General features: G+C 37.2%; 1 protein-coding gene across 1 annotated transcript in view; it reads right to left on the reverse strand.

The window, feature by feature from the left end:
- Positions 1 to 25,672, reverse strand: part of LONP2 (lon peptidase 2, peroxisomal) — a 163,602-nt gene that overhangs the window by 113,432 nt on the left and 24,498 nt on the right. Inside the window, exon 7 of the mRNA XM_004479880.4 lies at positions 18,156 to 18,414. Within this exon, the coding sequence (XP_004479937.2) occupies positions 18,156 to 18,414 (259 nt within the window). The remainder of the gene's footprint in view (positions 1 to 18,155; positions 18,415 to 25,672) is intronic.

The following is a 25,672-nucleotide window of genomic DNA, read 5'->3' on the forward strand; positions in this document are numbered from 1 at the left end:
AGGTTGGAAAAAGATATTCCATACAAATAGCAACCAAAAAAGAGCTGGAGTAGAAATAGTAATATCGGACAAAATAGATTTTAAATGCAAAACTGTTAATATAATGACCTTCTTCATCCCTTATAAAAGGGACAATTCACCAAGAAGAAATAATTACAATAAATATTTATGCACCTAACTTGGGTGCCCCAAGATACATAAGGTATACACCGGCAAAACTGAAGGGAGAAACACGTCTCCACGAGAATAGTTGGAGACCTCAATACTCTCAGTATTGGAAAGAACATCTGGAAAGAGGATAAAGAAAGAAAGAGAGAGACTGAATAATATGATAAATGAACTAGACCTAACAGACATTTATAGAGCAATGCACCCCAAAGTAGCAGGATATATATTCTTTACAAGCACTCATTGGATACTTCTCCAGGACAGACCACATGTTGGATAACAAGACTCAGTAAATTTAAAAAGATTGAAATTATACAAAACACTTCCTCTGATCATAACAGAATGAAGTTGAAAATCGACAGAAAAACGGAAAATTCATAAATATTTGCAAAATAAACAATACACTTCTAAATAATCAGTGGGTCAAAGAAGAAATTGCAAGAGAATTCAGAAAATATCTTGAGATGAACAAAAATGAGAACACAACATATCAAAACCTACGGGACACTGCAAAGGCAGTGCTGACAGGGAAATTTACAGCACTCAATGCTTGCATTTAAAAAGAAAATGATAAAATTGAAGATCTAATTGCACACTTGGGGGGATTAGAAAAAGAACAGCAAACTAATCCTAAACCAAGGTAAAAGAAATAGTAAAGGAGAGCGGATGTGGCTAAAGCTGTTGAGCACCTGCTTCCCACATGGGAGGTTCTGGGTTCAGTTCCCAGTGCCTCCTAAAAACAACAAGCAAAACAAACAAACAACAACAAAAAACAACTTGGGGAGCCAATGTGGCTCAAGTTAACTACTGGCTTCCCACATATGAGGTCCCCAGTTCAATCTCCAAATCCAGTACCTCAAAAAAAAAAAAAAAAAAAAAGGAAAGATCAGAGCAGAAACAAATGAAACCAAGAACAACAACAAAACAATAGAGAGAACCAACGAAATCAAAAGTTGGTTCTTTGAGAAGATCAACAAGATTGACAAACCTTTAGCCATACTGACAAAGAATAAAAAGATGCAAATAAATAAAATCAGAAACGAGAGGGCGGGCATTACCACTGAATGATCTCTTATCTCGCTGAAATAAGAGATCAAAGAAGATACTATAAAAAAAATGTATGCCAAGAAACTAGACAAAGAAAACAAGATAGACAAATTCCTAGAAACAGGCAAACCACCTACACTGACCCTAGAAGAAACAGAAGACCTCAACAAATGAGTCACAAGTGAAGAGATTCAAGCAGTCATCAAAAACCTCCCAAAGAGGGAAGCAGCTATGGCTCAATCAGTTGGGCTCCTGTCTACCATATGGGAGGCCCTGGGTTCATGTCCCAGGGCCTTCTTGTGAAGGCAGGCCCACCTGTAAGCACCACAGAGCACCGCCCGGTCCACTGGCGCTGGCTGGTCTGCAAGTGCCATTGAGAGCCTACTCAGCAAGGTGATGCAACAACAACAAAAAAAGGGAGACAAGCAAAAACACAGAAAAGCATGCAGCGAATGGACACAAAAAGCAGACAGCATGCAAAAAGCCATAGGGGGGGGATTAAAAAAAAACAAAAAACTTCCAAATATGAATAGCTCAGGACCAGATGCCTTCACAAGAGAATTCTACCAATCATGCAAAGATTATCTAACATCAATCTTGCTCAAGCTCTTCCAAAAATATTGAACAGGAAAGAATGCTATCAAACTCATTCTATGAAGCCAACATCATACTTATACCAAAATCAGATGAAGATACTACAAAAAAGAAAAATTATATACCAATATCCTCAATGAATATAGATGCAAAAATTCTTAGCATATTGAATTATATACCACAATCAAGTGGGTTTTATGCCATGTATGCAAGTGTGGTTCAACACAAAATCAATTAGAGTAATAAAACACATTGATAAACAGAAGAAGAAAACAATCTTATGATCCCCTTGACTGATGCAGAAAAGGCATTGGACAAAATTCAGCACTCTTTCTTGATAAAAGCACACCAAAAGATAGGAATAGAAGGAAGCTTTCTCAATATGGTGAAGTGCATATATGAAAAATCACAGCTAGCATTGTACTCAATCAGGAAAGACAAAAGATTTCCCATGAGATCAGGAACAAGGCAAGGATGCCCACTGTTACCACTGTAATTCAATATTGTGCTGGAAGTTCTAGCTAGAGCAGTTAGGCTAGATAAAGGGATAAAATGCACCCAAATAGGAAAGGAAGGACTAAAACTTGCACTATCCACTGACGATATGATCCTGTATTTAGAAAATCCTGCAACAAAGCTACTAGAAATCATAGATGAGTTCATCAAAGTGGCACGATACAAGACAAATACACAAAAATAAAAAGTGTTTCTAGCCACTACTGATGTGCAAACTGGGGAGGAAATCAGAAAAAAATTCCATTTACAATAGCAACTAAAAAAATTAAATATTTAGGAATAAACTTAACCAAGGATATAAAAGGTCTGTATTCAGAAAACTACAAAATATTGTTAAAAGAAACTGAAGACTTAAATAAATGGAAGGCCAATCGGTGTTCATGGACTGGAAGAATAAATATCATTAAGATGTCAATTCTACCCAACCTGATTTACAGATTCAATGCAATCCCAATAAAAATCCCAGCAGCCTTTTTTGCAGAAATGGAGAAGCCAATTATTAAATTCATTTGGAAAGGTAAGGGACCATGAATAGCCAAAAATGCCTTAAAAAAGAAAAACACAGTAGGATGACTCACTTCCTGACTCTAAAGCATATTACTTAGCTACAGTGGTAAAAAACAGCATGGTACTGGCATAAAGATAGACTGACCAATGGAACTGAATCAAACTCAGAAACAAGACTCTCACATGTATAGTCAAGATTTTTGACAAGGATGCCAGGGCCTCAAAGCTGGGCCAGAACAGTGTGTTCAACAAATGGTGCTGGGAGAACTGGATATCCATATCCAAAAGAAAGAAAAAGGACCCCTATCTCCCACCTTATAAAAAAATTAACTCAAAGTGAATCAAGGATCTAAACATAAAAGCAACAAACATAAAACTCTTAAAGGAAATGTAGGAAAACATCTTCAAGATCTTTTCATAGACAGTAGTTTCTTAAACTTTATATCCAAAGCATGAGCAACAAAAGGAAAAATAGATAAACAGGACCTCCTCAAAATTAAACACGCTTGCACCTCACAGAAAACTGTCAAAAGGTGAAAAGGCAGCCAAATCGATGGCAGAAAATATTTGGAAGTCATTTGTCTGATAAGGGTTTAATGTCCATGATATACGGAGATACTACAACTCAACAATAAAGAGACAAATGGGGAAAAGACTTGAAAAGACAATTGTCCGAAGAAGAAATACAAAAAGCAAAAACAAAACAAAAAACACATGAAAAAATATTCAACCTTATTAGCAATTAGGGAAATGCAATTCAACCCTATAATGAGATATTTCACTGATATGAGAATGTCCACTACTAAAAAGCCAGAAAACTATGTGTTGGAGTGGATGTGGAAAGATAGGAACACTTATTAAGTGTAGGTGGGAATGTAGAAATGGTACAGCCACAGTGTAAGAATGTTTGGCAGTACCTAAGGAAGTTGAATATAGATTTGCCACGTGATCCAGCAATACCATTATTAGGTATTGCTGGAAGAAATGAGAGCAGTGACATGAACAGATATCTGCACAACCATGTTCATAGTGCATTATTCAAGATTGCCAAAACATCTAAACAACCTAGGTGTCCATGAACAGTTGAATGGACAGACAAATTGTGGTGTATACACAAAATGGCATATCATGTAACTGTAAGAAGAAATGAAATCACGTAGCATATGACACTATGGATGAACCTCAAGGATATTATGTTGAGTGAAGCAAGTCAGACACAAAAGGACAAATACTGTATGGCTGTGCTATTATGAAGTAAACATATTATGTAAACTCATGGAGAAAATAGAGGGTAGAGAATGGAAAGCAGAAGGTTAATCTATGCAAAATTTGTTAAAGGTGGTTTGTAAATCTTTGAAAATGAATAGAAATGGTCAAAGCACATCACATTGTAAGTAGCAGAGCTATTATATGGGTATGACAGTGGTTGAAAGGGCAAGACTAAGGTCATGTATATTACTAGAAGGAAAGCTAAAAAATGTAACATGGGACTGTATAACAAGTGAAACCTCATGTAAAATATGAACATGGGTGATACTGCATGTATAAGTCTGTTTTTTACAAAATATAAATACAAGTAAATTAGAGAGAAACAGAATAGCAGCTATGGATGGCAGGGGAAGCACAGAGAGACTGAGAGGTGATGAGTTTGGTTTCTTTTGTGTGTTTATTATTATTACTGGAATACTGAGAATGCTCTAAAATGACTGAAGTGATGAATGCACAACTATGTGATTATACCAAATACCATCCATTGTACACTTTGGATGGCTTTATGCTTTATTAATACGTAGCAATAAAATAGATTTGCTAAAAATAATAGGGGTTGGATGGAAAAAATATACCAAATGTAAGCTAGAAACCATAGTAGTAATATTTTGATAACGTTCTTTCATAATCTCTAACAAATATCCACAACAATATAAAGTGTTGGTAGAGGGGTGATATATGAGAATTCTACATGTTATGCACATTTGTTTTGTAAGTGCGCAACTTCTCTAATAAAACAAAATATATTTTAAAAATTAAAAAAAATTCTATCTTTCACATTTGATATTCTGATTAGTATGTGTCTCAGGGTAGGTTTATTAGTGCTTATCCTATTGGAAGTACATTGTGCTTTTGGACATGTATATTTATGTCTTTCAGAAGAATTGGGAAATTTTTGGCCATTATTTCCTGAAATATTCTTTCTGTCCCTTTTCCCTTTTATTCTCCTCCTGGGATTCCCAAGATATGTATGTTGGTATGCTTCATGCTGTCAAGTTTCTTAGACACTACTCAATTTTGTCTATTCTTTTCTCTATCTGTTCTTCTGAGTGTACGATTTAAACTGCTGTCTTCTAGTTCACTAATTCTTTCTTCTGCCTGTTAAAATTTGCTGTTTGATGCCTCTAATGTATTTTTAAAAATATTTATTTATTTATTTCTCTATCCTTCCTCCCCGCCACCCTGGTTGTCTGTTCTCTGTGTCTATTTGCTGCGTCGTCTTCTTTGTCCGCTTCCCTTGTTGTCAGCGGCATGGGAATCTGTGTTTCTTTTTGTTGCATCATCTTGTTGTGTCAACTCTCTTGTGTGTACGGCACCATTCCTAGGCAGGCTGCTCTTTCTTTTGTGCTGGGCGGCTCTCCATATGGGGTGCACTCCTTGTGCATGGGGCTCCCCTACGCGGGGGACACATGGCACTCTTTGCGTGCATCAGCACTGCACATGGGCCAGCTTCACACGGGTCAAGAAGGCCTGGGATTTGAACTGCAGACCTCCCATGTGGTAGACGGACGCCCTAACCATTGGGTCAAGTCCACTGCCATCTAATGTATTTTTAATCTCCATTATAGGGCCTTTCATCCCCATAATTTTTCTTATATTTCTTTTTAAGCTTTCAAATTCTTTTTGCTCACACATTGTCTTCTTCATATTCTTCGGCTCTATAGCCACCATTAGTTTATTTCTATATTATCTTCCTTCCTCTCCTTAAATTGATTGAGGTTTGTTTGAAATTCTTTGATTAGTTGTTCCAAAATTTGTGTCTTCTCTCAAGTTTTAGTTTACTCCCTTGACTGAGCCATATCTTCCTGTTAGTATGGCTTGGAAGGTTTTGCTGATGTCTGGGCATCTGATTATTTTGATGTGCTAACTCTGAAAGCCAGTTTCTACCTCTTACCTATGGTTTTATTATAGATTGGTTATGAGTTATGGTTCTTCTTTGATACTTAGTCCAACTTACACTGGACCTTCAGAGTAGCTTGTGTTTACTGTTCAGATTTTCTCAGCTCTTCTGTACCTGATTCTTTATCTGCATATGCAGTACAACTTGTAAGATTACCCATTTATGTGCAATGGTTTCACCTCCAGAAGAAAGCTTTCTTTTCTCTGTTCCTTCCCCAGGGATCTGGATCTTTCCTGTTTGTTTTGTGCAGAATTTTCTCCTCAGCTCCTAGGTTTGTTTAACTTTTCTTTCTCACTCAGAACCCCACCCTTTTTTTTTTCAATATATATATATTTTTAAAGATACATAAATCACACAAAATGTGTGACTCTTAAGCTGTGCAGGACAGAATGATGATGAAGGGTACAACTGATGGGTCAGGGTGGTAGACCTCCTACATTGTTTTTGTATATTTTTATCCTTTTTTACTATTCAGTGTCTGTGTAGTCCCTCTTTCATCCCTACTGTTCTCAAGAGTTCCAAGCATGTGGGATTTGTCCTTTTATGATCTGCTTTTAAGAGATTTTTCCAGAGAATATCTTATGCTGCCATTTTGATGATGTCACCTCTTTCCCCTTTTTTTATTTTGCAAATTTTTTCTCAAGGTTGTAGATCTCTCTCTCAAATTGGTAAAAGAAAATGTCATAAAAGAGATCCTAATGATCTAAAAAAAAATAGTCTAAAGAACAGGGATGGACTTCTAGTAAGATGGTGGACTACAGAGACATGGGACTCTTCTCTCCCATAAAAATATCTAGAGGACAGGCAGGAACTGCTTGAAAAAAAATCTTCTGGGTTTAGGATACTAGGGGAAGGCTGGACACTGCCCAGAGGAGAGAGGGCAAAGGAAAAGAATCATGACAGCATAACTGTGAGTTAAAAGGCATGGCTACAAATGCTGGAAACCTCCCCCACACTATAGACACTTCTGAATTACAGACAAAGGGGGCCCAAAGGATCCATCTACCCAAAAAAAGGAGAGAGAGAGGTATATAGCCTAAGGCTGACTCACCTTTTGATCTGCAAATTTGGTATGCTGTGTCCCACCAGCCCTTTCAGGCTGGGTGGGACCATAACACTGTTTGCCTTGCAAGGACTAAAGAGATCTGACCCTCTCAATTTCCCCATGTACTGACGAGGACTGGTTGTTGAGGATGCAGAGGGAAGTGGAATTATTTCCTACTGAGAAAAGGGAGAGGGCTGATAGCAAAGGTTGGAGAACTGCCTCTGAGAAAGTTTGATTTATGAAGCTCTTAGCCTATAAACAGGAACTTCTGTTACATTGATTAGGTCTGTCTTGCAGTAAACTCTGACCAAGCATTGAACTGAGAGGACTGCCAAAGAGCGCCACCTGCTTGCACACCAAAGAAGTGTGCATGAGGAAATGAAGTAAATAAACGAGAGGCTTTTTCCAGCCTTTCCAGCCTTCCTACCCAAGGCCCTAGGAAGTACGTCTGTAACTTATGACTGGGTCCAGGGCCCAGATTTGAGCAGTTAACAGAGATAATCCTTAAGACCCAGAACAAGATAAACCAAGAATCAACAGCAAAAACACACAGCCTCCTGCTGCTAAATTCCTAGAAAAACAGACATTGAGCATCTGAGTAATCTCACCATCCTAATCAGATGCCTAGATATCTGCAAAAAATTAAAAGCTATACTAGGAAAATGGAAGAAATGGCCCAAGAAAAGGAATATATCAAAGCCCCAGAAGAGACATAGGATTTGAGACAACTAATAAACAAAATGCACACAAATTTCCAGAATCAAATTAATGAGTTGAAGGGCAATATGGCTAAAGAGATAAAGGACATCAAGATGACAGTGAGCACAAAGAAGAATCTGAACACCTGAATAGAAGTAACAGAGCTCATGGGATAGGTGAGATAAAAAACACATTAAAGGCATACAAGAGCAGACTTGAAATGATGGAAGAGTAAGTGATACAGAAGATAGAACAGCTGAAATAGAAGAAAGAAAAGAACCCAGAGAGAAAAGAATGGAAAAAACTCATCATGGTTTCAGGGAGCTGAATGATAACATGAAATGTAACAACCTAAGTGTCATGGGAGTTTCAGAAGGAGAAGAGAAAGAAAAGGGGGCAGAGAGAGTATTTGAGGAAAAGGCTTAAAACTTCCCAACTCTCATGAAAGAAATCAACTTACATGTCCAAGAAGCACAGTATACCCCAATCAGAATGTGAATAAACCTACTCCAAGACACAAACTACTCAGAGTGTCAAAAGTTAAAGGTAAATAGAAAATTCTGAGACCAGCGAAGCTTGGGTCAGCCTCGAACACTTTGAAGTCTCTCTAAGTCACAGCTTCTGGCCTCAAATTCTTCTGTGTGGAATTCATTATCCTATGAGACTTCGTTCCAGGCCTTATTAATAAGGTTAAGGCACTGCAAGATATTGAAATGCTCCTTCCAGAATTCTCTGAAAGTCAGCTGGGTATCAGAGGTAATCTCAAAGCACCTCTGCAAAAGTGCCTTGGTGTATAACTTTTTGAAGTTTGAAATGACATGCTGGTCGATGGGCTGGATGAGAGTAGTGCTGGGGAGCAGGAACCTTACAGTGATGAGGCCGAACTACTAGTAAGTCAACCTCCAAGCCTCCAGGGTAGCAGGTGCATTATCCAGAAGTAGGAGAGCTTTCAGATGCAAATCTTTCTCCAGAAAATATTTTTTCACTGATAAATCAACATTTCATTTATCTACTTGGTGAAAAATTGCCTCATGACCCAAGCTTTGCTGTTTGCCCTCTACATGACATTGAGTGTGCTTTTTATGACATTATGCTTCTTGAAAACTCAAGGGTTTTCACTATGATAGACTAGTAGATGCTTAAGTCTCCACTAGCATTACCACACATTATAGTGAGCCTTATATTGCATTGGTTTCTGGCCTGGTAATACCTTCTCCTCTTTGGTGATGTAGGTCCCACTCAGCCCCGCCCCCCACCAAAAACTCTGGAATCATCACAGTTAAAAACTTGGTGGGGAATAAAATCTCCAGCCTCCATGTAGTCTTGAAATTCACTGAAAATTCTTTAGCAGCCTTTATATTAGCACTTGCTTCCTTGCCATGCCTCATGACACCATGGATGTGAGTCCTCTTTAAAATAATCAAACCAGCCATGGCTAGCCTAAAAACTTCAACACTCTTATCACTTGGTTCCAGTTTGTTTTTCGAAAGTTGGACTCAGATGTGACCTCTCTATGCATGCTTCTTCTGCTGCTTTTACTGAACCTGTGGTTGGCGCTGGGGTTGTTGTATGTTCAGGAGACTTGAATCTCTGAACTGTCTATGTGCCAGCTGGGCTCTAAGCCTCAGCAGAGTTGCAATGCCTATTCTCTGGTTTGCTGGATTTACCCAGGTCAGCTGACAGGAAGGTGAAGATGGTCAACCACCCCACCAGGGAACTGAGAGGTTCTACAGCTGCAAGCAGGAGAATTCTACCCATCAGCCATGTGGGATCTAAGCCCCCTCTCAATCTAGAGGTGGAGTGGAAATCACCATCCCAGGATCCTCAAGATGGAGAGATAAAAAATATGGGTTAGAGTGGTCTTACTGCTATTCTACTATAGAATTATTGTGACTCTTAGCAATGGAAGAAATTGTATCATTGATGTGGAGATAGTGGCTGCAGGAGTTGCTGAAGGCAGAAGGAAAAAGAGGTGTGATATTGAGGCATTTTCAGGACTTGGAGTTGTCCTGAATGATATTGCAGGGACAGATGCAGGACATTATATATTCTGCCATAACCCACTGAATGGACTGGGAGAGAGCATAAACTATAACATAAACTATAATCCATGCTGAGTAGCAATGCTCAAAAATGTACTCATTAAATGCAATGAATGTATCATACTAATGAAAGAAGTTGTCAATGTGGGAGGAGTGGGGGGTGTGGGGAGTGTGGTATACAGGAAACTTATATTTTTTAATTTAACATTTTGTGTGATCTATGTGTCTTTAAAAAAAAGATAAAAATGAATAAAAGACACAAAGAAAGAAAAAAATCAGCATGCAACACTCACTTTTTCACATATCATGTGAAATACACTGTTGCCCATTTTTCTCGTTTACCCAAATTATTAACAGCTTATCAACTTCCTGGAGTGTCTGGGAATGCTGCTTTGTTACTGCTTTAACTCCTTTAGCAACATCAGCATTTTTTATTGCTTCTTTATTCTTAATGATGGTGGAGACTGTTGTTCTAGGCATACCATATTTCCTAGCAAGATCAGTAATGCAAATATTCATATTTACCTATTATTTCTTTTTTTGTTGTTGTTCAGTGGTGGTGCAAAGTAATTTTCTTTTCTGCTCAGTGCAATCACTGCTCATTTTCTTAGGACCCATGAAGAGAAAAAAAAATGCAAAATGTACGCAAAATGACTAAAGAAGCTAAGATAAAACCGCAATGGGACATGCACAGAGCAACAGCTACCACATGACTAATGTGTGATCTTTTGTTTCAGCTGGAAAGGGTAGCTAGTCACAAGGCAACTGACACCAACAAGTTTTAGCTTGTGCATCAAGGACCAAACAAACGACGAGTACTAGAACAAAATGTTCATGTCGAAATGCACTGAGTAACAAATTAGACAAGTTTCAAAGCAGTCAAATTAGACAAGTTTCAAAGCATATATAGTCAATATATGACTATATATGGAAAACACACAGCCAAAATCATACCCAAAGGGGAAAGGTTGAACGCTTTTCCTCTAGGATCAGGAATAAGACATAGATGCCCACTGCCACCACAGTTATTCAACATTGTACTAGATGTTCTAGCTAGAGCAATTAGACAAGAAAAATAAATAAAAGGCATCCAAATAGGAAAAGAGGAAGTAAAATTCTCACTATTTGCGAAGAACAAGATCCTATGTTTAGAAAATTCTGAAATGTCTATAACCAAGTTATGTGAGCTAATACATGAGTTCAGCAAAGTGGCAGGATACAAGATCCAAACATAAAACTTAGTATGTTTCTGTACTCTATTATTGAACAATCTAAAGAGGAAACCAGGAAAAAAATTCCATTTCCAATAGCACAAAAAGACTAAAATACCTAGAAATCAATTTAACCAAATAAGTATAGGACCTACATGCAGAAAACTACAAAACAATGTTAAAAGAAATCAATGAAGACCTAAATAAATGGAATGAGAGTCCATGTTCATAGACTTGAAGACTGAATATTGTGAAGATTTCAATCCTACCTAAACTGATTTACACATTCAATGCAATATCAATTAAAATTCCAACAGCCTAGTTTACAGAAACAAAAAAGGTAATTACCAAATTCATTTGGAAGGGAAAGTATACCTGAACAGCCAAAAGAATTCTAAAAAAGAAGAGCAACATGGGAGGAACTTCACTGCTTGACCTGGAAACATATTATAAAGCTACAGTAGTCAAAACAGCATGGTATTGGTTTAGACACATTGATCAGTGGAATAGAATTGAAATTCCAGAAATAAACCCTCACCTCTATGGTAAACTGGCTCTCCAGAGATGGTTCCATTTGTCTGCCTGTTATCTGCTCACTGTGTCTGCTTGGTGTCTCTGCTCATTATCGGCTTTCTTCTTTAGGAGACACCAGGAACCGAACCTGGGACCTCCCATGTGGGAGGTGGGTACCCAACTGCTTGAGCCACATCCACTCCCTGCTCATTGTGTTGGAGCAGATTTAGGAGGCACTGGGATCCAAACCTGGTACCTCCCATGTGGGAGGTGGGTGCCCAACTGCTTGAGCCACATCCACTTCCCCCCAACTGGCATTTGGCAAAGCTATTAAGAAGTCCATGGTAATGGGACAGAGCAGTCATTCAACAAATGGTGGTGGGAGAACTGGACATCCATAAACAAAAGAATGAAAAAGGACCCCTATCTCACTTCTTATAAAAGAAACAACTCAAAATGGATCAAAGATCTAAATATAAAAGCCAGGACCATAAAACTACTAAAAGAAAATGTAGGGAAACATCTTAAAAAGACTTTGTGGTAGGTGTTGGTTTCTTGATCCTTAAACCCAAAGTAGAAAGAAAAAAGATAAATGGGACCTCCTCAAAATGTAATTTTTGTACCCCACAGGACTTTGTCAAAAGGGTGCAAAGGCCACCAACTCTATGGGAGAAAATATTCGGAAATCACGTCTGATAAGGGCTTAATATCCATGATATGTAAGAGATGCTACAATTCAACAATAAAAAGACAAACAACCCAATTACAAAATGGGCAAAAAGACTTGAATAAACATTTGTCCTAAGAAGAAATACGAATGGCCAAAAAAAAAAAAAAAAAAAGTTCAACATCACTAATGCTTAGGGAAATGCAAATCAAAACTACAATGATGGGAAACAGACTTTGGCCCAGTGGTTAGGGCGTCCGTCTACCATATGGGAGGTCCGCGGTTCAAACCCCGGGCCTCCTTGACCCGTGTGGAGCTGGCCATGCGCAGGGCTGATGCGCGCAAGGAGTGCTGTGCCACGCAAGGGTGTCCCCCGTGTGGGGGAGCCCCACGCGCAAGGAGTGCGCCCGTGAGGAAAGCCGCCCAGCGTGAAAAGAAAGAGCAGCCTGCCCAGGAATGGCGCCGCCCACACTTCCCGTGCCGCTGACGACAACAGAAGCAGACAAAGAAACAAGACGCAGCAAAAAGACACAGAAAACAGACAAGCAGGGGAGGGGGGGGAAATTAAATAAATAAATAAATCTTTAAAAAAAAAAAAAAAAAAAAAACTACAATGAGATCATTTCATACCTATCTGAATGGCTACTCTTAAAAAGACAGAGAATTAGAGTTGGAGAGGATGTGGAAAGATGGGAACACTTATTCACTGTTGGTAGGAATGTAGAATTGTACAGCCACTGTGGAGGACTGTTTGGCAGTTCCTAAAGAAATTGAATATAGATATACCATGTGACCCTGCAATACCATTACTGGATATATACCTAGAAGGAAAAAATGCAGTGACATGAACAGACATCTGCACACTAATGTTGATAGCAGTGTTATTCACAATTGCAAAAAGTTGGAAAGAACCCAGGTGTCCATCAAATGATGAATGGATAAACAATCATGGTGCACACACACAATGGAATATTATGCAGCTGTAAGAAGAAATGAAGCCGTTAAGCATATGACAACATGGATGAACATGGAGGACATTATGTTGAGTGAAGCAAGTCAGACACAAAAGGACAAATACTGTATGACTGCACAATTATGAACTAAATATATTGTGTAAACTCATGGAGGTACTATCTTGAATATGGGTCAAGAGAAAATAAGATGAGTTTAAAGAATGGAAAGCTTGAGGGTTAACATGTGCAGAATTGGTAAAAGGGATATGTGTTAATCTTTGGAAATGAATAGAAAAGGTGGAAGCCCAAATAATAGTTCTAACTAGCACTACTATTATGTGGGTATGAAAATGGTTTAAAGGGATAGTCTGAAATCATGTATATAGTCAAAGGAAAGCTAAAAAAATGTAATATGCAACTATATAGCATAGTAAAACCACACGTGAAACATAAAAAAATGTGGCATTGAGTAGAATTCTGGATGAGTTCATTTACAGTTTGTCTTCCCAGTATGATATGATTTCTTTAGGATACTAAGAAGAGGGCTCCACTAGAATTTTTCTTTAATCATTTTTTAGTTGATTGCTTAAAGGAGATCAATGTTTTCTTAAGGTATGAATTTTCAGGAAAATACAGAGTGAGACTGGTTGGCCCAATATTTACCATCCACTATCCACAAATATTTGTGAAATTTAAATATATTTGTAAAATCCATCTGTTTTCCCTGTTATGTCTCACAGGAAATACCCTAACAAATATACAGTTACATGGTTTTAAAAAACAAATTACTATGTGGAGACCTAAGTGATTAATTTAGTAATTGTCATTCCTCATTCTATCTTCGGAAAATAGTAATTGAATTCATCAAATATGTGTTTAATTTCTAATACATTTTGCTGGAAGTTATGAATGAGGCCTTAATTCCTGTTCTAATAATTACTCTTTGTAACCCTGGGCAAGTTATTTAATCATTCTTTGCCTCTGTTTCATCATTTGTAAAATTAGGAGAAAATACTACTGTTCAAATAGAGTCATTCTGAGGATTGACTTTATTACTATCAGGCTTTTACAACAGTACACAGCATACCCTCTGTACTTAATAAGTGTTAGCTGTGCAAATAATACTGTTTTAGTAAAAACGGATTTGAAATATAGTAATTGATGGGTTTTGCAAATTATATAAAGATTTTTTAAAATTAAGGCATTCTTGCATGAAGGTATGTGAATAGCCATTATGAAGTCTTCATACTTCTATTATATCAATTATCTCATAATTTATAGGGCACATATAAAACTACTCCATTCCCATTTGCTGCAGCTTGTTTAAAATGCTTTTTGTTATTCTTAATGAGACCCTTGGACAAAATTAAAATGCAAGAAAACAGGGGGAAAAAAAAGAACAGGGATTTAACATAGCATGAAAATGTATCATATTGTTCTTATAGTAGGCATTCCTAATCTTTTTATACAATAATTTGTATGGATCCACTCATGTAAAGGAATGCATGACTTCCAAAATATAATTGTTATATTACACAAATTCACATAGTACTTAGAGAACACCTACCATGTTTAGCAATATGTTAAGCATCATGGAGTGATACAAAGGAGTATAAGACACAGTAAAACCCTGGCCTACAGGGCTTACAGTTTTTATATGTTTATGTTTTATCTCTACAGTCATATATTAAAAATGTCAAAGACACATTATTCAATCTTTAAAGGAGCATGACAGATAATAAGTGGTCTGTCATTTTAGAGAATGACAGACAATAAATGGTCTGTCAGTTTACAGGAGAGTAAGATCCTACGCACTGCACTCACATTAATGGAGGAAGCTGTGGATTAGAGCTTTAAAATAAACCTAAATTTGAAACAGAGAACAGAGGTTCTAAGGACAGTGAACAGATCATAAAATATCTGGCATATTATGCTAAAAAATAATAAAAGTTGCTGTTTAGTTATTTTTCTCTTGTAATATGTAATTTCTCTTGTAATTATGAAACAGTTAATTTATTTAAAACATCACCATTTCAAGGTGCATATGAAAATTTATCAATGTGGAAAGCAAGGTTCATTTCTCTTACTTACTTGAAAATTGAGCCAAGAATTATTTGCAATGACATAGTTTTATTACCTGAACATTTTAGCTAGTAAAATACTTCTAAAAGGTTAGTATCAGTAGTGATTTGAGATATATCATAATAATAAATATTTTTACCAAGGAACTACTAAGGAAAAAAAGATGATTATGCAAATATGATTTCATGAAATTTCATCCTATTTTATATTTACTTCTGTGACCTGATTTAAAGTAGACAGAATATTCCCAGAGACAAATCCAAAGGAGAAAAGTTGGGAAGATGGAAAACTGCATTAGTTAATATGGAACATATACACTATTAGCTCTCCTTTAAGCCACTCAAAACAGTATGAACAAAACCAATGGGCTAATGTTCAGTCAGATTACTATTATTTTCACACTTAACATTTAAATGTAAACCAAGCCTTTCTTTTTCTTCCACACCTTCCACTTCATTATCATTTAGCTCTTTTTAAAAAGAATATCCTGATTTTAAAAAAAAATAAATTACCAACTCAGCACTTTCCTTCACATCAACAGGGATTTCCAGCAAAAGGTTACAGTTGCATGCATTAGAAAATCATGAAAGTGAGTTACAAAAATCAAGAGAATAAAGCAGGGAACACATCATAAAGCCACTCTGTTTTTCCATGGTTATCTGAAGGCTGCATGCAGAACAGTGGTGCCTATACAGAGACTGAGAAAAAACAAAACTATCCCTGAACTCTTGACTGTGGGCACGTGACTAACCCTCAAATGCCAAGACCTGGGTGTTTATAAAATGTCTCAACTGTCACATGGAGTTACAGTTTCCAAAGACTCCACCCATAGTTGTACTATAATCGTCTATTGTTCTTTCTTCCTCTCTTCCTATTCACCTTTAATTCATTACACGAACATATGCTCATTCACTGCTTTCAACCTCTCTCCATCTGCTTGCAAACATGTTTTTACATAAAAATGTTTCTAGGCTTTTGTAATTTAGGAGATAGTCATATAATAAGCCCCCAAAAGCACAAGGACAGGTTGCTATAGTGTTTAATGAAGTGTCTGGCACAGTGATGACTCAGTAGTATCTAATAGTGAGAAGCATTCCCAGAATGAATCAAAACAAATTCATATACCTTTTATTTTTTGATGAAAACAGTCTCTATTCATACCATACATTCCTAAAAAGCTTATATTTACAAATATTTTAGGTCAATGGTAAACTATTTCTTTAGAACCAAATATAGGAAAGAACCAAATACAGGAAAATAAGCTCATTTGAAAAAAATGAACAAATTTTATACCTATCAGTAAAGATTAAAAGCAGGAATCTGATTATATCCAACAATGTTCATAAGAAGTAGTGTGAACTGTGACACTGCACCACATTTTTCAAAAATTCTACCACATAAATTAAATAATAATGATGAGAACAGGACAGAAGTTATATCATACTATTAATAATTCAAACTTAAGTTTATAAAAAGTCAGACTGAAGTTTATAAATCTAAATTGTCCTCCTGAGAATTTAGAACTAAAATGAATTTAGAATTAAATTCTAAAATATTAATAATAAAAGCTAATTTTTATATAATGCTGACTGTAAGGCACTAAGTTAGCATTTTTAAGCTTTATCACATAATCAATACTGATGTGGGAAGAAATAAGGAAAAATTAACTACATGTCATGTGTCCTTATCCTAAATTCCACAAACTCACTCTCTAACTCATACTGACAAATTCATTCATATCAAATACTATGTTATATGTAAGAAAAATTAAAACAACTTCGAGCATATCAATATGAAGTCAATTTAATAGGGAACACTTCCCAAACATTCTGTGACTAAAATTCAGGCCCTCGAGTCTTCTCTAGGATTGGTCGAAGAGTAATACTGCCAATTGCTTTACTTAAGCAAACTACAGCCTCTAGTGGCACACATGAGAATAAGAAAGTCTAGGCAACAAAAAATTTCATTTGAAATTGTCAGAAAAAATAAGCCAAATCAATTCTCCTCCCTGACCTACATCCCTCATTGCTTATTTATCAAAACCTTGGAATGCTTTTTCTTTAATGCATATGAATTATGAATGAATAAGAGAGATTAAAAATAACCATTTCTCTTGGGAAAATTTCTGAAGTAGTTTCCCATTCCCTAAGGATCAGTGATCCCTGAGATTAAGGCAAATGGAAAATAAGATGTTAAAAAAGCATCCTATTCTTTTATAAGCAGTTCACAATTTCGAGGTATGTTTTCTCATAACCTGTAATTGCAATGAAACCCTTAAACTCTGAAGCATAGGTTTATGTTTTCCCAAGGCATCTTCCAATCTGTGCAACAGGGACACAAGAGAGAACAAAACAATGAAAATAGTATGTAAATGTGAATCTGATAATGCCAGATTAATGAGGGACAAAGTTCTTACACCTTAATGTGTTTTACAGAAAGTTTGTGAAAATTACAGGGATAAGCCTTAACAATTGTCCTTTCTCCTTATTACTCATTGCAAACCAGTCTTTATGAAAGAGTTTAAACTGCAGGGAGAAAAATCTGTTATTAAAGATATCTTACCTCATTTTACCTGGCCCAGCTATCACACTTTTTTAACTATACAAGTTATGGGTCATTATTTATGGAATGCTACTGGGTCAAAATGAATGAAAGACATAATAGCCAATCATAAGTATTTACAATTACATTCAAATGGAATTCCAGGAACGCTGAGGCACAGACTATCCATCGTCATACAAACATTAAAGTCAGTTTGGGTATATCATTAGGGTAGAGGCTCTAGGCTAGCTAAACAGTATTGCAAATGTCCTTTCCATTTAAGAGTACCACAAATAGCCCTCAGCCTGTGAGAAAAATACAAATTATGCCTCAGCTTTGGGGAGCTCTAGTCAATTACAAAGGAAAGAAACTCAAAGATTAGATAGAGAGAAGCATTCTACCTGTGTCCTCGAATGTCAGACTGGTCACACACTCCTCCAAGTGCAATCCTGTGGAACTCTCGACCTAAGGTCTTGGCCACTGATCTTCCCACACTTGTTTTACCAACTCCAGGGGGGCCAACAAAACAAAGAATTGGGCCCTTCAAGTTGTTTTTCAGTTGTCTGACAGCCAAATATTCCAGTACTCTTTTCTTCAACTTTTCCATGGCATAATGATCATTATCCAGAAGAATACGAGCTGCCCTAATATCCAGTCGATCTGTCAAATAACCCAAAATAAAACATTTCAGTATGTGGAATTTTTAAAAGGAAAAACTAATTTCAAGCCTGGCAAGAGTCAAGATATTTTTTAGAAAAAAGATGTGACAAAACACATTGAACTGAATCCTTCTAAATGCGTTTTTAGAAAGACCCAGGGAAACAGACGTGGCTTAACTGATAGAGCATCCGCCACCATGTAGAGGGTCCAGGGTTTGATCCCCAGAGTCTCCTGACCCATGTGGTAAGCTGGCTCACACACAGTGCTGCTGTGCGCCAGATGGAGAGTCTGCCTACCATACAGGAGGTCCAGGGTTCAATTCCCAGAACCTACTGACCTGTGTGGTGAGCTGGCCCACGCACAGTGCTGCTTCATGCAAGGAGTGCCGTGCTACCCAGGGGCACCCCCGTAGGGGAGCCCCACATGCAAGGAGTGCACCCTGCAAGGAGAGCCACCCCGCATGAAAAAAGTGCAGCCCGCCCAGGAGTGGCACCACACACACGGAGCGCTGATGCAGCAAGATGATGCAGCAAAAAAGAGACAGTTTCCCGGTGCTGCCTGACAATGCAGGCACACACAGAGGAACACACAGCGAGTGGACACAGAGAGTAGACAATGGGGAGAAGGGGAGAGAAATAAATAAAAAATAAAAAAGACCCAGACTTGGTTTTTCTGTTTTCTGTTTATACATACAATAGGCTACTATTCGGCATTAAACAGGAATAAAGTTTTGGTTCATGCGACAACATGGATGAACCTTGAAGACATTATACTAAGTGAAATAGGCCAGACACAAAAGGACAGACATTGTATGATCTCACTGATACTTAGAATAAAAAAATTCATAGTGTTAGAATCTAGAATGTGGCTTATCAGGGGCTTGGCTGAGGGCAGAGAATGGGGAATTAATGCTTACTTTGTACAGAATTTCTGTGTGGGTTGATTGTAAAGGTTTGGAAATGGATACTGGTGCTGATAGCACAAAATTGTGGGTGTAATTAATGGTACTGAATTATATATGTGAATGTGGTTAAGGGGAAATTTTAGATCATATATATATGTGACTAGAATAAAAATGAAAATATGAAACATAGGACTATACAACACAGTGAACCCTACTGCAAACTAAGGACTACAGTTAATAGTGTAATTATAAAAATGTTCTTTCATGAATTATAACAAATGTACATTAATGCAAGGTGTTAATAATAGGATGATATATGAGAAAAAAAAATATATATATATACCCCAATTAAAAAAGGAAGACTTAGTGCCTCCTGAAATAGTATGTAATACACAATTTAAAACTCAGGGAAATAATTTATCATTTCATTTGGAAAGATATTCTATTTGTGCTGGCATTCATTCCTTCTTCAAAAAATTGTTTTACTCATTATGGTTTTACAGTTTTGTAAAATGCTTTTTCACTTAACATATTATGAACCTCTTTTGATAACAGTAACATTTTTAACTCGGGAACATAATATTCCATTATTCAACCAATCATAAATTCATTTAACTAATTCCCTATTGCTGAGCATACAGGTAAAGAACCCCAAGAAACATTTCCCCTAAAAGCTTTCTGACAAGTCTGACATTCATCTTTTTCTTCCTTCTGAGGAAATCTCACACCTTATAATTGAAAATCCTTATATTCTCTATTCTCCATCTTGTGTTGTGTAACATCTTTTTTCTTCTTTCCCTTTGCATTGTAAGACAGCATTTCAAGCTCAATCTTCATTTTGATTATAGTTATTGCAAGGTTTATTGTACATTTTACTGCTCTGAATATAAATTTTTTTTTAACTTTTATTTTTAAAGAAGCTTTAGGGGGCAGGTGTATCTCAAGTAGTTGAGTGTCAGCTTCCCATATGAGAGGTCTCAAGTTTGGTTCCCAGTGCCTCCTGAAAACAAAAACAACAAACAAACAGAAACAAAAACCCAACTCAGGGGAGTTGATGTGGCTCTGTGGTTGTGATCCGGCTTCCCGCTTATGAGGTTCTGGGTTCAATTTCTGGCTCCAGTACCTCAAAAAAACCTCTTAGATTACATAAATTTTACATAAAATATATAGGGGATTCCCATATGCCCCACTCCCCTCTACCACCCACACTTTCCCACATTAACAACATCTTTTATTAGTGTGGTATGTTTGTTACAATTGATGAACATATAACATATTGAAGCATTGCTACTAACTGTGGACTATAGTTTACATTATAGTTTACACTCTGCACCGCACAATTTTATAGGTTATGACAAAATACATAATGGCCTGTATCCATCTTTGCAATGTCATGCAGGACAATTTCGATGCCCCCAAAATGTTCCCATGTTACACATATTCTTCCCTCTCCCTTCCCTCAGAACCTCTGGTGGCCTTTAAATCAATGATAAAAGTTTTTGCAATGCTAGAATAATGTCTATAATCGAATAATAATAAATCTACTTTAGTCCATTGTTTATTCCCCAATCTTGAGGATTTGGGGATGACAATGCCCACTCTGTTTCTAATTTTGATAAAAATCAAAATATAAAACATAGAACTGTGCAACACAGTAAACTCTATTGCAAACTATGGACTACAGTTAATAGTACAATTATAAAAATGTTCTTTCATGAATTGTAACAAATGTACATTAATGTAAGCTGTTAATAACAGGATGATATATGAGAAAATATATATACCCTAACTAAAAGAAGAAGACTTAATGCCTCTTTCCCCAGGACAGGAATTCAATATTCTTTTGGTGATTGTGTGGGTCTCCACCCACGGAGACAACGCCCCATGAACACTTGAACGTATTCATATGCCTTACAGGCATGTCCCAGGTACACCCTTCCTCACACAATCCCCCATCATGGACACCCAGCACCAGTGATCCTCCCCTGCTACAGCTGTGACCTTTGTGATCCAAAACCTCTCCAAAAATGAAGCCAACAAAAAAACCAAAATTAACAGGAAAATGAAATAGTAATAGTTTAAAAAATAACATACTAATACATTTTAAAACTCTATTAAACTTTGTTTCATTATATAATTTCCTTAATCTAGTCTTCCTATCTATTTCTATCTTCTTATATATAGCTAAACTCATCCTTTATTTCTTGTTTTGCAGATTCTATGTACATATTAGTAAAAAGCACAAAGTAGAGACTGCCTTAAATGTTCTTGCTTTCTGAAGCAATCGTATTTGAAATTTAGATTCCTTTATTGTTTGTTTGCTATGTACACCTATTGCCTTTAAGTTACAGAACATTTTCACAGGCCTATTGTTTTGATTTTAAATCTACTTAGCCTCAAACAAAAAGAAATCTATCCAAATTGGTGATTATTTTTAAAACAGGGTGAATGAATTCAACTTGCATTCCAGCACTTTATATTTCAATGTTGTTTGTATCATTCCCCTAGACCTGAAGCTCGAGGAATAGTTAACAGTGATGAACAATCTGAGGAAAGTAGGAAGAGAACCTCAGCTATTTGCTAATCAATCCCCCAAGAAGAAAGCGACAGGGAGGAAGCCTAGAGCAATTTAGGTTGGTGCAAAAAGAACTGTGGTTTCAGACTATGAATTTTAAATCATTATAACTAGGCTCAAACACGTCTTTATTAATCAAAATAGGAACCATTACAATCAACACATTTTTGCCAATGAGAAATCAGTTTGTTTATTCCTGTAGCATAAAAATCCATGCTTTGGGATTCAACAAACTCTTGGAAAGCATTTTCTGCATCCTACTGGTTGTGGAAGCATTTTCTCTGCAAAAAGTTGTCGAGATGCTCGAAGCAGTGGTAGTTGGTTGGCGAGAGGTCAATGAATATGACAGATGAAGCAAAACTTCGTAGCCCAGTTCGTTCAACTTTTTTGAAGCGTTAGTTGTGCGACATGTGGTTGGGAACTGTCGTGGAAAAGAATTGGGCCCTTTCTGTTGAGGAATGCCAGCTCCAGGTGCTGTAGTTTTCAGTGCATGTCATCAATGGGCTGAGCACACTTCTCAGATATAATGGTTTTGCCAGGATTCAGAAAGCTATAGTGGATCAGACTGGCAGCAGACCACCAGTGACCCTGTCCTTTTTTTGGTGCAACTTTGGCTTTGGGAAGTGCTTTGGAGCTTCTTCTCAGTCCAACCACCGAGCTGCTCATTGCGAGTTGTCATAAAATCCACTTTTCATCGCACACATCACAATCCAATAGAGAAATGGTTCGCTATTGTTGTGTAGAATAAGAGGAGATGACACTTCAAAACAACAATTTTTTTTATTTTCAGTCAGTTTTACCTTTCCAATTTGCTTCAAATGACAAACAATTATAGAATGGTTGATGATGAGTTCTTCGGCAACTTCTCGTATAGTTTAAGAGGATCAGCTTCAATGACTGCTCTCAACTGGTCATTGTCAACTTCCAATGGCAGGCCACTATGCTCCTCATCTTCAAGGCTCTCGTGTCCTTTGCAAAACTTCTTGAACCACCACTGCACTGTATGTTCGTTAGCAGTTCCTGGGCCAAATGCATTGTTGATGTTGCGAGTTGTCTCCACTGCTTTACTATCCATTTTGAGCCCAAATAAGAAAACTGTTTGAATTTGCTTTTTGTCTAACATTATTTCCATAGTTTAAAATAAATACAAAATAAATAGCAAGTAGTATGTCATTAGCAAAAAAAATAAAGCAAGAGAGGCATATTAGAATGATGTATAACATAACCACATTTATTTACGAATGTATTCCAATATTCAAATGGTAAACTTCAACAACGCAAATCCGCAACTACTTTTGCACCAACCTAATACTAGGCTATAAATGGCAAATAATCAAATCTGCAATTTTAATAGTCTCAGGTCATCCTTTGACATGCAACCTGCATTTCTCTTAAGTCATTAATCCTTACACACAGAATAATATTACTGAGAGAATACCAAAATTTGAAAATACACTTAGAAGACTCTCAGTGTTACCAAGTTACCCATAAGTTCCTCACATTGTACACTAGCCATAATGTCAAAAGAGAAAATTACAGAGTTTGAAAATTGTCACTTCTCCATCAATGGCACAAATACCAAGCACACATATGCCAACACAGACGCTTGGCAGATGAAATGGAAGCAAAGCAGTTAAATACGTCTGACCTTGTACTTTCTCTCACAGGTACATATTAACAGGGAGAAAAGATCCTCTCCAATCTCACAGAATTAGAATCACTTCACTTAAAGGGTAGGCACTAAAGGGCTGTGAGAGTTAAAAATTCTTTAACCCAAAATGGACTTCCTAATAGCCAAGCTAGATCCAGATCCACATCTGAACCCAAACTGAGCAGGTGACAAGGGGCTAATCCAATGGGAATGTGTGTTCCAAAGAATTTATCTTAGAGTTTCCCAAAAATTTTGAATTAAAAATTAAACTAAAAAATTTGACTCCAGCTTTTTTAAATTTTTGAAAAATTTTTTTTTAAATTTAAAGCACCAGCATTTTGGTTAAAAATATATTTCAGCTATTAGCAATATTTTATAATGACACATAAACAAGAAATAAATTAAGAAATAAATTTACCAGTATAGTTCTTAGCAGCTAGGAAACTAGAAACCTAAATGTCTAGCAACAGGTGAATGGGTAAACAGATTAAGGGATATTCAGCAATAGAATGGAACAAATTGCTGATGTAGGCAGCAACATAGATGAGCCCCAAAATAATTATGCTGGATGAAAGAAACCAGGCCAAGAAAAAGTACATACTATATGATTTCATTTAATAAAATTCTAGAAAATATCAACTAATTTACAGTGGTTGACTGGGGTTCAGGAGGCAGGAAGAAAGGGTAGGGAGAAAGAAATTACAAAGGGGGATGAGGAAGGTTTTGGAGGTGATGAATATGTTCATTATTTTACTATGGTAATGGCTTCATGGTACATATAGGTCAAAAGTCATCAAATGGTACAGTTTTTATTGTCTGTCAATTATACCTCAATAAAACTGGAGCAAAAAAGGGGGGGGGGGGATCACCAGTATTGCTTCTAAATAGTTCCTTCTAAAGTTCACCAGTGTAACTTGATTTAATAAAAACTTATGGATTTCCAAAATTTAAGATAAAACAAAATGTGAATTAGCCACAACTTTATTCACAAACATTCAAATAGACTTAAAAACAAACAAACCAAAGTCTAAGTAATAGGAAGAATGCAAATTTATAAAGTATTCATGAAGGAAAAATAGCATAAATAGAAATACAGACGGTACATGCTTTGGTAAAACAAGAACCTTAGAACTCTAATAGGGATGAAATTTAAAGGTTGCCAAAATGAAAGGTAGGTGATTAGGCCAATTTTTATCTTAGTACCTGTCTTAGTTTGCCAAAGAGCTGCCGATACAAAGTACCAGAAATCTGTTGGCTTTCATTTTTTTTTATTTTTTATTTTTTATTTTTATTTTTATTTATTTAATTCCCCTCCCCTCCCCCGGTTGTCTGTTTTCTGTGTCTTTCTGCTGCGTCGTTTCTTTGTCTGCTTCTGTTGTTGTCCTCAGCGGCACGGGAAGTGTGGGCGGTGCCATTCCTCGGCAGGCTGCTCCCTCCTTCGCGCTGGGCGGCTCTCCTTATGGGTGCACTCCTTGCGCGTGGGGCTCCCCTACGCGGGGGACAGCCCTGCATGGCAGGGCACTCCTTGCGCGCATCAGCGCTGTGCATTGGCCAGCTCCACACGGGTCAAGGAGGCCCGGGGCTTGAACCGCGGACCTCCCATGTGGTAGACGGACGCCCTAACCACTGGGCCAAAGTCCGTTTCCCTATTGGCTTTTATAAAGGGGATTTATTCGGAGTAAAAGCTTACAGTTCCAAGGTCATGAAAAGTCCAAACTGAAGCACCACTAGAGATGCTTTCTCATCAAAGTCAGCTACTGTTCATCCTAGCGTACTGTCATGTGAGGAAGCAAGATGTCTGCCCAACTCTGCCCAGGTTTCAGCCTACCTGTCCAGGCTTCCTTTCTCAGGCTCAGCTGCTCCACTTTATTCCCAATTTCAGCTGAAAGCTAGATAGGGCTTTTCTCTTTCTGGGCCTCCTATATTAGTATCGGCTGTGCACCTTCTTCTCAAGTTTATGCTATCAGAAAAATGGCTCATCTTTCCCTGGGGCTTCAGCTGTTTGAGTCTTTCCTTTCTGTCACATGCCAGGATCAAAAATGGCAGAGCTCTCTCTCTTCCCGTGTCTGCCTTAGTGACTGTCCTTTTAGATCAGACCCAGCAAGGGGGTGGGGACTGGACTTGAGAC

Source organism: Dasypus novemcinctus, chromosome 18 (assembly GCF_030445035.2).
Source record: "Dasypus novemcinctus isolate mDasNov1 chromosome 18, mDasNov1.1.hap2, whole genome shotgun sequence".
NCBI classification, from domain to species: domain Eukaryota; kingdom Metazoa; phylum Chordata; class Mammalia; order Cingulata; family Dasypodidae; genus Dasypus; species Dasypus novemcinctus.